General features: G+C 41.6%; 1 protein-coding gene across 1 annotated transcript in view; it reads right to left on the reverse strand.

Moving 5' to 3' along the window:
- LARGE1 (LARGE xylosyl- and glucuronyltransferase 1) overlaps nt 1–17,383 on the reverse strand; it is a 367,872-nt gene that overhangs the window by 272,571 nt on the left and 77,918 nt on the right. Inside the window, exon 2 of the mRNA XM_072145129.1 lies at nt 1,226–1,413. Within this exon, the coding sequence (XP_072001230.1) occupies nt 1,226–1,331 (106 nt within the window). The 5' untranslated portion in view covers nt 1,332–1,413. The remainder of the gene's footprint in view (nt 1–1,225; nt 1,414–17,383) is intronic.

The following is a 17,383-nucleotide window of genomic DNA, read 5'->3' on the forward strand; positions in this document are numbered from 1 at the left end:
CAGTGACAATACATAAGACTGGCTGCATAAAACACAACAGTGTGAGGACAACCCGCCCCCCCCCCCCCCCCCCCAGGAACAATCCCGTAATATAAATTCATATTTCACAGTCTTGCTGCTACTAACAACATACATAAAGGTCTGATTACACATCTCTCCAGGGACAACATCAAACACTGGCTGCAGAGAGCACAAAGCACAGCAGTGTTAGGACAAGCCCTCTGTACGATTCATGAATATAAATCCATATTTCACAGTCCTGCTGCTACTAACAACATAAACAAAGCTATGAAAACGCATCTCTCCAGGAACAATGCCTAGCACTAGCTACAGAGAGCACAGAGCACAGCAGTGTGAGGACACATCCACAGAGACAATCAAGGAATATGAATCCATATTTCACAATTGCTAACAACATTTACAAATGTAAAATTACTCAGATTTCTAGGGAAAATACATAATACTGGCTGCAGAGAGCACAGAGAACAGCAGTGTGAGGACACATCCACAGAGACAATCAAGGAATATAAATCCATATTTCACAGTCCTGCTGCTACTAACAACATATACACATGTATAATTACTCAGATTTCTAGGGACAATACATAACACTGGCTGTAGAGAGCACAGAGCACAGCAGTGTGAAGTCTGATTACACATCTCTCCAGGGACATTACATAACACGGGCTGCTGAGAGCACAGAGCACAGCAGTGTGAGGTCATGTCCTCAGTATAGTACTGGAGTATAAATCCATATTTCACAGTCCTGCTGCTACTAAAAACATAACTAACATAACGGAATGGGACAAGACCTTACACTGGCTACAGTCTACATGGTTACAGATTCCCTTAAAGGCAAAGCCCAAGCTTAAAGGGGTTGTCCAGGTTTAAAAAAAATTATATATCAGGCTTGGGGGGACTGTAAAAATGAAAAAATGGTATTTTTACCCCCCCATTTCTCCCATTGTCCCGAAACCGGCGTTCCGGCCGACTACATCCACTCGCCTGATACAGGATACGATTCAGCTCTGTAGTCAGACAGGAGCGCCAAGGTCTGTAAAGAAACTGACAGGTGCAGGACAACGTGAAAAACAAAAAACGAGAGATCGTTTATTTTTAAAAAATTTTAAGCTCCTCCACCCCTCGAATGTTCTTTGTTTAAGCCCGGACAACCCCTTTAAAATGACTTCAGTATAACCAGATAATTTCCCAGTGTATTACCTACCATCATAGCGTCCAGTGAAGAGATAGATCCACGTGACTGCCGGAACAAACAGGAGGGTGAGAGACGCCGCCAGGAACTTCCTCCTCCCCCTGCAGAATCCCAGCATTCTCTCAGAATAGGCCAATCCCAAGGGTGACCACGCCCCTACACCGGCAGCATCGCCACTGGTCTCACCGGCATCATGTATCCTACAGGAGAAAGGAGAGGATATATCATTATATACAGGAGATACCCAGGTTATACCGGCTGTACATATATCATTATATACAGGAGATCCCCGGGTTATAGCGGCTGTACATATATCATTATATACAGGAGATCCCCGGGTTATACCAGCTGTACATATATCATTATATACAGGAGATCCCCAGGTTATACCGGCTGTACATATATCATTATATACAGGAGATCCCCAGGTTATACCGGCTGTACATATATCACTATATACAGGAGATCCCCAGGTTATACCAGCTGTACATATATCATTATATACAGGAGATCCCCAGGTTATACCAGCTGTACATATATCATTATATACAGGAGGTCCCCAGGTTATACCAGCTGTACATATATCATTATATACAGGAGATCCCCGGGTTATACCAGCTGTACATATATCATTATATACAGGAGATCCCCAGGTTATACCGGCTGTACATATATCATTATATACAGGAGATCCCCAGGTTATACCGGCTTTACATATATCATTATATACAGGAGATCCCCAGGATATACCGGCTGTACATATATCATTATATACAGGAGATCCCCAGGTTATACCGGCTGTACACATATCATTATATACAGGAGATCCCCAGGTTATACCGGCTGTACATATATAATTATATACAGGGGATCCCCAGGTTATACCGGCTGTACATATATCATTATATACAGGAGATCCCCAGGTTATACCGGCTGTACATATATCATTATATACAGGAGATCTCCAGGTTATACCAGCTGTACATATATCATTATATACAGGAGATCCCCAGGTTATACCAGCTGTACATATATCATTATATACAGGAGATCCCCAGGTTATACCGGCTGTACATATATCATTATATACAGGAGATCCCCAGGTTATACCGGCTGTACATATATCATTATATACAGGAGATCCCCAGGTTATACCAGCTGTACATATATCATTATATACAGGAGATCCCCAGGTTATACCGGCTGTACATATATCATTATATACAGGAGATCCCCAGGTTATACCGGCTGTACATATATCATTATATACAGGAGATCCCCAGGTTATACCGGCTGTACATATATCATTATATACAGGGGATCCCCAGATTATACCGGCTGTACATATATCACTATATACAGGAGATCCCCAGGTTATACCGGCTGTACATATATCATTATATACAGGAGATCCCCAGGTTATACCGGCTGTACATATATCATTATATACAGGAGATCCCCAGGTTATACCGGCTGTACATATATCATTATATACAGGAGATCCCCAGGTTATACCGGCTGTACATATATCATTATATACAGGAGATCCCCAGGTTATACCGGCTGTACATATATCATTATATACAGGAGATCCCCAGGTTATACCGGCTGTACATATATCATTATATACAGTAGATCCCCAGGTTATACCGGCTGTACATATATCATTATATACAGGAGATCCCCAGGTTATACCGGCTGTACATATATCATTATATACAGTAGATCCCCAGGTTATACCGGCTGTACATATATCATTATATACAGGAGATCCCCAGGTTATACCAGCTGTACATATATCATTATATACAGGAGATCCCCAGGTTATACCGGCTGTACATATATCATTATATACAGGAGATCCCCAGGTTATACCAGCTGTACATATATCATTATATACAGGAGATCCCCAGGTTATACCGGCTGTACATATATCATTATATACAGGAGATCCCCAGGTTATACCGGCTGTACATATATCATTATATACAGGAGATCCCCAGGTTATACCGGCTGTACATATATCATTATATACAGGAGATCTCCAGGTTATACCGGCTGTACATATATCATTATATACAGGAGATCCCCAGGTTATACCGGCTGTACATATATCATTATATACAGGAGATCCCCAGGTTATACCAGCTGTACATATATCATTATATACAGGAGATCCCCAGGTTATACCGGCTGTACATATATCATTATATACAGTAGATCCCCAGGTTATACCGGCTGTACATATATCATTATATACAGGAGATCTCCAGGTTATACCGGCTGTACATATATCATTATATACAGGAGATCCCCAGGTTATAGCGGCTGTACATATATCATTATATACAGGAGATCCCCAGGTTATAGCGGCTGTACATATATCATTATATACAGGAGATCCCCAGGTTATAGCGGCTGTACATATATCATTATATACAGGAGATCCCCAGGTTATACCGGCTGTACATATATCATTATATACAGGAGATCCCCAGGTTATACCGGCTGTACATATATAATTATATACAGGAGATCCCCAGGTTATACCGGCTGTACATATATCATTATATACAGGAGATCCCCAGGTTATACCGGCTGTACATATATCATTATATACAGGAGATCTCCAGGTTATACCGGCTGTACATATATCATTATATACAGGAGATCCCCAGGTTATACCGGCTGTACATATATCATTATATACAGGAGATCCCCAGGTTATACCGGCTGTACATATATCATTATATACAGGAGATCCCCAGGTTATACCAGCTGTACATATATCATTATATACAGGAGATCCCCAGGTTATACCGGCTGTACATATATCATTATATACAGGAGATCCCCAGGTTATACCGGCTGTACATATATCATTATATACAGGAGATCCCCAGGTTATACCGGCTGTACATATATCATTATATACAGGAGATCCCCAGGTTATACCGGCTGTACATATATCATTATATACAGGAGATCCCCAGGTTATACCGGCTGTACATATATCATTATATACAGGAGATCCCCAGGTTATACCGGCTGTACATATATCATTATATACAGGAGATCCCCAGGTTATACCGGCTGTACATATATCATTATATACAGGAGATCCCCAGGTTATACCGGCTGTACATATATCATTATATACAGGAGATCCCCAGGTTATACCGGCTGTACATATATCATTATATACAGGAGATCCCCAGGTTATACCGGCTGTACATATATCATTATATACAGGAGATCCCCAGGTTATACCGGCTGTACATATATCATTATATACAGGAGATCCCCAGGTAATACCAGCTGTACATATATCATTATATACAGGAGATCCCCAGGTTATACCGGCTGTACATATATCATTATATACAGGAGATCCCCAGGTTATACCGGCTGTACATATATCATTATATACAGGAGATCCCCAGGTTATACCGGCTGTACATATATCATTATATACAGGAGATCCCCAGGTTATACCGGCTGTACATATATCATTATATACAGGAGATCCCCAGGTTATAGCGGCTGTACATATATCATTATATACAGGAGATCCCCAGGTTATAGCGGCTGTACATATATCATTATATACAGGAGATCCCCAGGTTATACCAGCTGTACATATATCATTATATACAGGAGATCCCCAGGTTATAGCGGCTGTACATATATCATTATATACAGGAGATCCCCAGGTTATACCGGCTGTACATATATCATTATATACAGGAGATCCCCAGGTTATACCAGCTGTACATATATCATTATATACAGGAGATCCCCAGGTTATACCGGCTGTACATATATCATTATATACAGGAGATCCCCAGGTTATACCAGCTGTACATATATCATTATATACAGGAGATCCCCAGGTTATAGCGGCTGTACATATATCATTATATACAGGAGATCCCCAGGTTATACCAGCTGTACATATATCACTATATACAGGAGATCCCCAGGTTATAGCGGCTGTACATATATCATTATATACAGGAGATCCCCAGGTTATAGCGGCTGTACATATATCATTATATACAGGAGATCTCCAGGTTATACCGGCTGTACATATATCATTATATACAGGAGATCCCCAGGTTATACCGGCTGTACATATATCATTATATACAGGAGATCCCCAGGTTATACCGGATGTACATATATCATTATATACAGGAGATCCCCAGGTTATACCAGCTGTACATATATCATTATATACAGGAGATCCCCAGGTTATACCGGCTGTACATATATCATTATATACAGGAGATCCCCAGGTTATACCGGCTGTACATATATCATTATATACAGGAGATCCCCAGGTTATACCGGCTGTACATATATCATTATATACAGGAGATCCCCAGGTTATACCGGCTGTACATATATCATTATATACAGGAGATCCCCAGGTTATACCGGCTGTACATATATCATTATATACAGGAGATCCCCAGGTTATACCGGCTGTACATATATCATTATATACAGGAGATCCCCAGGTTATAGCGGCTGTACATATATCATTATATACAGGAGATCCCCAGGTTATACCGGCTGTACATATATCATTATATACAGGAGATCCCCAGGTTATACCAGCTGTACATATATCATTATATACAGGAGATCCCCAGGTTATACCGGCTGTACATATATCATTATATACAGGAGATCCCCAGGTTATACCAGCTGTACATATATCATTATATACAGGAGATCCCCAGGTTATAGCGGCTGTACATATATCATTATATACAGGAGATCCCCAGGTTATACCAGCTGTACATATATCACTATATACAGGAGATCCCCAGGTTATAGCGGCTGTACATATATCATTATATACAGGAGATCCCCAGGTTATAGCGGCTGTACATATATCATTATATACAGGAGATCTCCAGGTTATACCGGCTGTACATATATCATTATATACAGGAGATCCCCAGGTTATACCGGCTGTACATATATCATTATATACAGGAGATCCCCAGGTTATACCGGATGTACATATATCATTATATACAGGAGATCCCCAGGTTATACCAGCTGTACATATATCATTATATACAGGAGATCCCCAGGTTATACCGGCTGTACATATATCATTATATACAGGAGATCCCCAGGTTATACCGGCTGTACATATATCATTATATACAGGAGATCCCCAGGTTATACCGGCTGTACATATATCATTATATACAGGAGATCCCCAGGTTATACCGGCTGTACATATATCATTATATACAGGAGATCCCCAGGTTATACCGGCTGTACATATATCATTATATACAGGAGATCCCCAGGTTATAGCGGCTGTACATATATCATTATATACAGGAGATCCCCAGGTTATACCGGCTGTACATATATCATTATATACAGGAGATCCCCAGGTTATACCGGCTGTACATATATCATTATATACAGGAGATCCCCAGGTTATACCGGCTGTACATATATCATTATATACAGGAGATCCCCAGGTTATACCAGCTGTACATATATCATTATATACAGGAGATCCCCAGGTTATAGCGGCTGTACATATATCATTATATACAGGAGATCCCCAGGTTATACCAGCTGTACATATATCACTATATACAGGAGATCCCCAGGTTATAGCGGCTGTACATATATCATTATATACAGGAGATCTCCAGGTTATACCGGCTGTACATATATCATTATATACAGGAGATCCCCAGGTTATACCGGCTGTACATATATCATTATATACAGGAGATCCCCAGGTTATAGCGGCTGTACATATATCATTATATACAGGAGATCCCCAGGTTATACCGGCTGTACATATATCATTATATACAGGAGATCCCCAGGTTATACCGGATGTACATATATCATTATATACAGGAGATCCCCAGGTTATACCAGCTGTACATATATCATTATATACAGGAGATCCCCAGGTTATACCGGCTGTACATATATCATTATATACAGGAGATCTCCAGGTTATAGCGGCTGTACATATATCATTATATACAGGAGATCCCCAGGTTATACCGGCTGTACATATATCATTATATACAGGAGATCCGCAGGTTATACCGGCTGTACATATATCATTATATACAGGAGATCCCCAGGTTATACCGGCTGTACATATATCATTATATACAGGAGATCTCCAGGTTATAGCGGCTGTACATATATCATTATATATAGGAGATCCCCAGGTTATACCGGCTGTACATATATCATTATATACAGGAGATCCCCAGGTTATACCGGCTGTACATATATCATTATATACAGGAGATCCCCAGGTTATACCAGCTGTACATATATCATTATATACAGGAGATCCCCAGGTTATACCGGCTGTACATATATCATTATATACAGGAGATCCGCAGGTTATACCGGCTGTACATATATCATTATATACAGGAGATCCCCAGGTTATACCGGCTGTACATATATCATTATATACAGGAGATCTCCAGGTTATAGCGGCTGTACATATATCATTATATACAGGAGATCCCCAGGTTATACCGGCTGTACATATATCATTATATATAGGAGATCCCCAGGTTATAGCGGCTGTACATATATCATTATATACAGGAGACTCCCAGGTTATACCGGCTGTACATATATCATTATATACAGGAGATCTCCAGGTTATACCGGCTGTACATATATCATTATATACAGGAGATCCCCAGGTTATAGCGGCTGTACATATATCATTATATACAGGAGATCCCCAGGTTATACCGGCTGTACATATATCATTATATACAGGAGATCCCCAGGTTATACCGGCTGTACATATATCATTATATACAGGAGATCCCCAGGTTATACCGGCTGTACATATATCATTATATACAGGAGATCCCCAGGTTATACCGGCTGTACATATATCATTATATACAGGAGATCCCCAGGTTATACCAGCTGTACATATATCATTATATACAGGAGATCCCCAGGTTATACCGGCTGTACATATATCATTATATACAGGAGATCCCCGGGTTATACCGGCTGTACATATATCATTATATACAGGAGATCCCCAGGTTATACCGGCTGTACATATATCATTATATACAGGAGATCCCCAGGTTATACCGGCTGTACATATATCATTATATACAGGAGATCCCCAGGTTATACCGGCTGTACATATATCATTATATACAGGAGATCCCCAGGTTATACCGGCTGTACATATATCATTATATACAGGAGATCCCCAGGTTATACCGGCTGTACATATATCATTATATACAGGAGATCCCTAGGTTATAGCGGCTGTACAGTATAATTTGGGAAGGCGGATGATATATTCCGCCTATAATTCTGGATGATGTGATCCGGGGTATTGTGGCGTCTGGCTCCCCCTATAGACGTTTTGTGATTGTGTAACCGGGGCATGTAGAGGTCGGCTCCCAGCATCACTTGCACCGGTGGGCGCTCGGTCTCCCCGGGGGGTGACACTGGGGGGTGGGTGGTCTTCCTCCCCATTATCTGTCCTCTCCGGGGAGAATCCCATTTGTGGTGACACTACGGAGCCGAGTTCTCCCCAATTTGTCCGGATGTGTAAACGCTTCTTAGCCGCCTGTCACGGCTCATCAGTCGGCGCGGCAGATAAGATCCCAATTTGCTGCGGTTTATTAGCCGGAGTTGAGAAGAGAGGTCACCCCGATTATTTATGACACCCCCCTCGCACACGTCGCCTGTCAGACCTAATAAAACGGGAGCTGGCGCAGCGGTGGCAGGGGATGAAAGAGAAGACTATTTGCCTATTTAGTCCCCGGCAGCCGCGAGCTGAGAAGTGACTCCCTAATGGGGGGACCCCGCACCCCGGAGGAAGAGGGGAGGGGTGAGGACTTGGCACTACCAGTGCCTGTGACAAAACACTGAAACAAAACCTCAACGAGATCCGTACAGAGGACGTGTCACCGGGCTGAGGGGAAGAGGAGGTGCCACCAGGGGAGGAGAGAAGAGACACAGCAGGGTTACCCCAACACCCAGAGCAGAGTGCCATCCTATAAACAGTGTCAACACAGTTCCATCCTATAAACTGTGCCAACACAGTGCCATCCTATAAACAGTGCCAACACAGTGCCAACCTATAAACAGTGCCAACACAGTGCCATCCTATAAACAGTGCCAACACAGTGCCATCCTATAAACAGTGCCAACACAGTGCCAACCTATAAACAGTGCCAACACAGTGCCATCCTATAAACAGTGCCAACACAGTGCCATCCTATAAACTGTGCCAACACAGTGCCATCCTATAAACTGTGCCAACACAGTGCCAACCTATAAACAGTGCCAACACAGTGCCATCCTATAAACTGTGCCAACACAGTGCCAACCTATAAACAGTGCCAACACAGTGCCAACCTATAAACTGTGCCAACCTATACACAGTGCCAACACAGTGCCAACCTATAAACAGTGCCAACACAGTGCCAACCTACAAACTGTGCCAACACAGTGCCAACCTACAAACTGTGCCAACACAGTGCCAACCTATACACAGTGCCAACACAGTGCCAACCTATACACAGTGCCAACACAATGCCATCCTATAGACAGTGCCAACCTATACACAGTGCCAACACAGTGCCAACCTATAAACAGTGCCAACACAATGCCATCCTATAGACAGTGCCAACCTATAAACAGTGCCAACACAGTGCCAACCTATACACAGTGCCACCACAGTGCCAACCTATAAACTGTGCCAACACAGTGCCAACCTATAAACTGTGCCAACACAGTGCCATCCTATAAACAGTGCCACCACAGTGCCATCCTATAAACAGTGCCAACACAGTGCCAACCTATAAACAGTGCCAACACAGTGCCATCCTATAAACAGTGCCAACACAGTGCCAACCTATACACAGTGCCAACCTATAAACAGTGCCAACACAGTGCCAACCTATAAACAGTGCCAACACAGTGCCAACCTATAAACTGTGCCAACACAGTGCCAACCTATAAACAGTGCCAACACAGTTCCATCCTATAAACAATGCCAACACAGTTCCATCCTATAAACTGTGCCAACAGAGTGCCAACCTACAGACTGTGCCAACAGAGTGCCAACCTATAGACAGTGCCAACACAGTGCCAACCTATAACCTGCGACAATAGAGTGCCATGCAATAAATATTGCCAACCTATAAGCTGTACCCACCAATTGCCAACCTATAAATAGCAACAGAGTGCCGTCCTATAAACAGTGCCAATAAAGTGTGTGTGGTATATATATATATATATGTGTGTGTGTGTGATGTATATGTGTCACTGTATATACATATATATATGTGTTGTATATATCAGGCCCGTGTTGTGTGATCAGCCCTGACGGGGGTCTTCCTCACCTCTGCCCTCTTCCTCTGTGTATAGTAGAGCCTGAGCCGCTGATTCCCTCCACCCCCCCCCCTTTGGCGTCTCCCCCTGTCCCTATAAACATGGCCACACGTCTAATAATAGAGCCGCTGCCTGTAATAAGAGCTCACGCATTACTCACACAGAACCGCTCCAGACATTACTGATATAATGCCGCCATATGGTGACAGCACCTATACCAGTGCCAGGCTCAGGCATCAGCACCTATACCAGTACCAGGCTCAGACATCAGCACCTATACCAGTGCCAGGCTCAGACATCAGCACCTATACCAGTGCCAGGCTCAGACATCAGCACCTATACCAGTGCCAGGCTCAGACATCAGCACCTATACCAGTGCCAGGCTCAAACATCAGCACCTATACCAGTGCCAGGCTCAGACATCAGCACTTATACTAGTGCCAGGCTCAGACATCAGCACCCATACCAGTGCCAGGCTCAGACATCAGCACCCATACCAGTGCCAGGCTCAGACATCAGCACCCATACCAGTGCCAGGCTCAGACATCAGCACCTATACCAGTGCCAGGCTCAGACATCAGCACCTATACCAGTGCCAGGCTCAGACATCAGCACCTATACCAGTGCCAGGCTCAGACATCAGCACCTATACCAGTGCCAGGCTCAGACATCAGCACCTATACCAGTGCCAGGCTCAGACATCAGCACCTATACCAGTACCAGGCTCAGACATCAGCACCTATACCAGTACCAGGCTCAGACATCAGCACCTATACCAGTACCAGGCTCAGACATCAGCACCTATACCAGTGCCAGGCTCAGACATCAGCACCTATACCAGTACCAGGCTCAGACATCAGCACCTATACCAGTACCAGGCTCAGACACCAGCACCTATACCAGTGCCAGGCTCAGACATTGTTATAGGATCTAGTTCTAGGATCTCTATCTTCATGCGAAGGCTAAGGTACCACAGTGGATCTTTGAAGGATTGGCTAATATGTGCTGATTTTTTTTTATGGTATTATACAATGGAACGGGCAAGACCAGGGCAGCATCTGCCATAAAGTGAGATGAAAAACCTGCCTCAGGCGGCATATTGTGAATCCCTTGAGGGGGGCGGCAGATCACCATTAGTACGGACTTAACAAACGCTGACAAGCTCTGTACTCAAGGTAAATCGTGCACTGGAGACCCATCCAACTGCAATGCCCTACTTGACACAAGTAGAGATGGCAGCATGGGGAGTACTGGGGCTGGAGCCCTTTTAAGTCCTTAAGTCGGGGACCTCCTGTATTACATATGGGACTGTTCACACATGTGTCTAGCCCTGCACTGGTGGTAGCTATACTTTGTGACATCACTAAGAAGACATGGTTTAAACGTGGCCAACTACGACAACTTTGTTGGTCCACAACTTCCTTCATGATTCCTTCTCGAGGTTGCCAAAATGGACCGTTTTGTATTTCCTAGGTGGGCTGGGGGTGGTTAAATTTGTCCTGCATATGGTATGAAAATGTCGGTAGTATGTGTATCCAGAAGCTCAACATGTGGAGAAGAAGTATGGCTGGACCACAAAAACAGAAGGTAAGAAGACAAACCAGAACCATCAACCAGAACCGTGGATGCTTACCAAAACATGGCTTTGGAACCAGGTGAGATAAGCGACACCTAAATAGGGGGTAAAATAATAAGATCTCTGTAGTCCTAGGATCTCCATCTTCAGTACCATGCCAAGGTTAAGGTTCAACAGTGGATCTCTGAAGGATTGACTACTTTGTGCCTCCAAACTCTTGACCAACAGTTGAGTTCCGGAGGTTCTCATACCGAATGTTTCTTCTCCCCCGGAGGAAGAATCTACTGTGAAATGTTACAGTATAAACTCTGGAGGATCAATGCCCCCTAGAACATACTGTTGTTGAGTATTGTAGACCAAGGTTCAAAGAACAGCAAGGTTAAGGTCCAACTGTGGACCTTTGGAGGTCTGACCATGTTTTGCGTTCTCTACAAATTTGATGAGTTTCCGAGAGCTTCTTACTGAATTTCTCAAGGTACTTGTTCCTGAAATTGAACTGATGCTTCCTTGGAGAACCCATCTACTCTGACCTATAACTGCGTCCTCCAAGGAGGATCCATCCACCATGAAATGTTACTCGTTGTCTGCTGCAGGACCTATCCAAACCAACATATTACTGGTTCTATCTAAAGGATCCATTCACTCCAAAATCTTCCTGGTTCTTCTATGGAGGACTCATCCTTCTAAGCTAACATGGCAGAGATAGGTTACGTTTCAAGGGAGGACCTTCAAAAGTTTCTCCATTTTTTGTTTGACCTACAGGTAAGTTTCTGAAGGCCTCCGTTGGTTGCTCCATGCAAAGGTTACGTTTCAAGGGAGGACCTTCAAAAGTTTCTCCATTATTTGTTTCTTCACAATGTTTGACCTACAGGTAAGTTCCTGAAGGCCTCAGTTGAGTCCTTTAGGGAAGACACTTTCGGTGTCTTCCCTAAAGGACTCATCCACCCCAAAAACCAATACTCTGGAGGACGATAGTTGTTTTTGCCTTTAGGACCCATCCACCCAAATCATCGTCAAGGCTTCATGGTGAAGTGGCATGAGACAAACATTGAAGACCAATCTACGGGGGTAGACAGCAGCAGTAGGTACCTTATTTTGTTACCTACTGGCAGGAGGTAAGAGTTAGCTCCATGCAAAGGTTACGTTTCAAGGGAGGACCTTCAAAAGTTTCTCCAAATTTTTGTTTCTTCACAATGTTTGACCTACAGGTAAGTTCCTGAAGGCCTCGTTTGGTTTACTTTCGGTGTCTTCCCTGAAGGACTCATCCACCCCAAAAACCAATACTCTGGAGGACCCATGCCTTTAGGACCCATCCACCAACATCTTCAAGGCTTCATGAGAAAAACATTGAAGACCTATCTACGGGGGAAGATGGCAGCAGTAGGTACCTTACTTTGTAACCTACCTGCAGGAGGACAAATGGTCCATCCCACCCACCTATCCCGAATAATTATCATCTTCAATGAATGCTGAAGACTCCTCCGATCTCATAAGATACAGTACAAAAGCCTCAAATCCTCCGACGTTCCGTCATATCACAACAATTACAGCATCAACCACTTATCTGTCTCCAAAGACGTCCCCCGGGGGCCAATTATCTGGATACGTGCCCTCTCTCATTCAATTCTCTCATTACGTGATCCCATATAGATGGAGATACATTTGTGCCTCCGTGTAGCACCAGATGGCGGATGTAATGTCAGAAGAAAGGGCCCGGAACAACAAGTGCGAGACATCCCAGGTTTCATTGTGAGACTGAATAGCGAATAATTACAGGGCAAATCTACATTTCCTGGTGTCTCAGGTTTTTAATAAGAGGCTGCCTGTATATTAATTTAAAGGGGAAGTCTACAAGAGCCCAGACAGGGACTATACTGTATAAGATAAAATGCCTGGATGGGAGCTATGAACGTGTACATAGGGTGCAGTATTATAGTAGTTATATTACTGTACATAGGGGGCAGTATTATAGTAGTTATATTCTTGTACATAGGGGGCAGTATTATAGTAGTTATATTCTTGTACATAGGGGGCAGTATTATAGTGTTATATTCCTGTACATAGGGGGCAGTATTATAGTAGTTATATTCTTGTACATAGCGGGCAGTATTATAGTAGTTATATTCCTGTACATAGGGGCAGTATTATAGTAGTTATATTCCTGTACATAGAGGGCAGTATTATAGTAGTTACATTCTTGTACATAGGGGGCAGTATTATAGTAGTTATATTCTTGTACATAGGGGGCAGTATTATAGTAGTTATATTCCTGTACATAGGGGGCAGTATTATAGTAGTTATATTCTTGTACATAGGGGGCAGTATTATAGTAGTTATATCCTGTACATAGGGGGCAGTATTATAGTAGTTATATTCTTGTACATAGGGGGCAGTATTATAGTAGTTATATTCTTGTACATAGGGGGCAGTATTATAGTAGTTATATCCTGTACATAGGAGCAGTATTATAGTAGTTATATTCCTGTACATAGGGGGCAGTATTATAGTAGTTATATTCTTGTACATAGGGGGCAGTATTATAGTAGTTATATTCCTGTACATAGGGGGCAGTATTATAGTAGTTATATTCTTGTACATAGGGGGCAGTATTATAGTAGTTATATCCTGTACATAGGGGGCAGTATTATAGTAGTTATATTCTTGTACATAGGGGGCAGTATTATAGTAGTTATATTCCTGTACATAGGGGGCAGTATTATAGTAGTTATCTTCCTGTACATAGGAGGCAGTATTATAGTAGTTATATTCCTGTACATAGGGGGAGTATTATAGTAGATATATTCTTGTACATAGGGGGCAGTATTATAGTAGTTATATTCTTGTACATAGGGGGGCAGTATTATAGTAGTTATATTCCTGTACATAGGGGGAGGTATTATAGTAGTTATATTCTTGTACATAGGGGGAGGTATTATAGTAGTTAAATTCTTGTACATAGGGGGCGGTATTATAGTAGTTATATTCTTGTACATAGGGGGCAGTATTATAGTAGTTATATTCTTGTACATAGAGGGCAGTATTATAGTAGTTATATTCCTGTACATAGGGGGCAGTATTATAGTAGTTATATTCTTGTACATAGGGGGCAGTATTATAGTAGTTCTATTCCTGTACATAGGGGCAGTATTATAGCAGTTATATTCTTGTACATAGGGGACAGTATTATAGTAGTTATATTCTTGTACATAGGGACAGTATTATAGTAGTTATATTCTTGTATATAGGGCCGGTATTATAGTAGTTATATTCCTGTACATAGGGGGCAGTATTATAGTAGTTATATTCTTGTACATAGGGGGCAGTATTATAGTAGTTATATTCTTGTACATAGGGGGCAGTATTATAGTGTTATATTCCTGTACATAGGGGGCAGTATTATAGTAGTTATATTCTTGTACATAGCGGGCAGTATTATAGTAGTTATATTCCTGTACATAGGGGCAGTATTATAGTAGTTATATTCCTGTACATAGAGGGCAGTATTATAGTAGTTATAATCCTGTACATAGGGGGCATTATTATAGTAGTTATATTCTTGTACATAGGGGGCAGTATTATAGTAGTTATATTCCTGTACATAGGGGGTAGTATTATAGTAGTTATCTTCCTGTACATAGGAGGCAGTATTATAGTAGTTATATTCCTGTACATAGGGGGAGTATTATAGTAGATATATTCTTGTACATAGGGGGCAGTATTATAGTAGTTATATTCTTGTACATAGGGGGGCAGTATTATAGTAGTTATATTCCTGTACATAGGGGGAGGTATTATAGTAGTTATATTCTTGTACATAGGGGGAGGTATTATAGTAGTTAAATTCTTGTACATAGGGGGCGGTATTATAGTAGTTATATTCTTGTACATAGGGGGCAGTATTATAGTAGTTATATTCTTGTACATAGAGGGCAGTATTATAGTAGTTATATTCCTGTACATAGGGGGCAGTATTATAGTAGTTATATTCTTGTACATAGGGGGCAGTATTATAGTAGTTCTATTCCTGTACATAGGGGCAGTATTATAGCAGTTATATTCTTGTACATAGGGGACAGTATTATAGTAGTTATATTCTTGTACATAGGGACAGTATTATAGTAGTTATATTCTTGTATATAGGGCCGGTATTATAGTAGTTATATTCCTGTACATAGGGGGCAGTATTATAGTAGTTATATTCTTGTACATAGGGGGCAGTATTATAGTAGTTCTATTCCTGTACATAGGGGCAGTATTATAGCAGTTATATTCTTGTACATAGGGGACAGTATTATAGTAGTTATATTCTTGTACATAGGGACAGTATTATAGTAGTTATATTCTTGTATATAGGGCCGGTATTATAGTAGTTATATTCCTGTACATAGGGGGCAGTATTATAGTAGTTATATTCCTGTACATAGGCGGCAGTATTATAGTAGTTATATTCTTGTACATAGGGGGCAGTATTATAATAGTTATATTCCTGTACATAGGGGGCAGTATTATAGTAGTTATATTCCGGTACATAGGGGGCAGTATTATAGTAGTTATATTCCTGTACATAGGGGGCAGTATTATAGTAGTTATATTCTTGTACATAGGGGGCAGTATTATAGTAGTTATATTCCTGTACATAGGGGGCGGTATTATAGTAGTTATATTCTTGTACATAGGGGGCAGTATTATAGTAGTTATATTCTTGTACATAGAGGGCAGTATTATAGTAGTTATATTCCTGTACATAGGGGGCAGTATTATAGTAGTTATATTCTTGTACATAGGGGGCAGTATTATAGTAGTTCTATTCCTGTACATAGGGGCAGTATTATAGCAGTTATATTCTTGTACATAGGGGACAGTATTATAGTAGTTATATTCTTGTACATAGGGACAGTATTATAGTAGTTATATTCTTGTATATAGGGCCGGTATTATAGTAGTTAAATTCCTGTACATAGGGGGCAGTATTATAGTAGTTATATTCTTGTACATAGGGGGCAGTATTATAGTAGTTCTATTCCTGTACATATGGGCAGTATTATAGCAGTTATATTCTTGTACATAGGGGACAGTATTATAGTAGTTATATTCTTGTACATAGGGACAGTATTATAGTAGTTATATTCTTGTATATAGGGCCGGTATTATAGTAGTTATATTCCTGTACATAGGGGGGAGTATTATAGTAG

The sequence above is a fragment of the Engystomops pustulosus genome, chromosome 4, assembly GCF_040894005.1.
Source record: "Engystomops pustulosus chromosome 4, aEngPut4.maternal, whole genome shotgun sequence".
Taxonomy (NCBI): domain Eukaryota; kingdom Metazoa; phylum Chordata; class Amphibia; order Anura; family Leptodactylidae; genus Engystomops; species Engystomops pustulosus.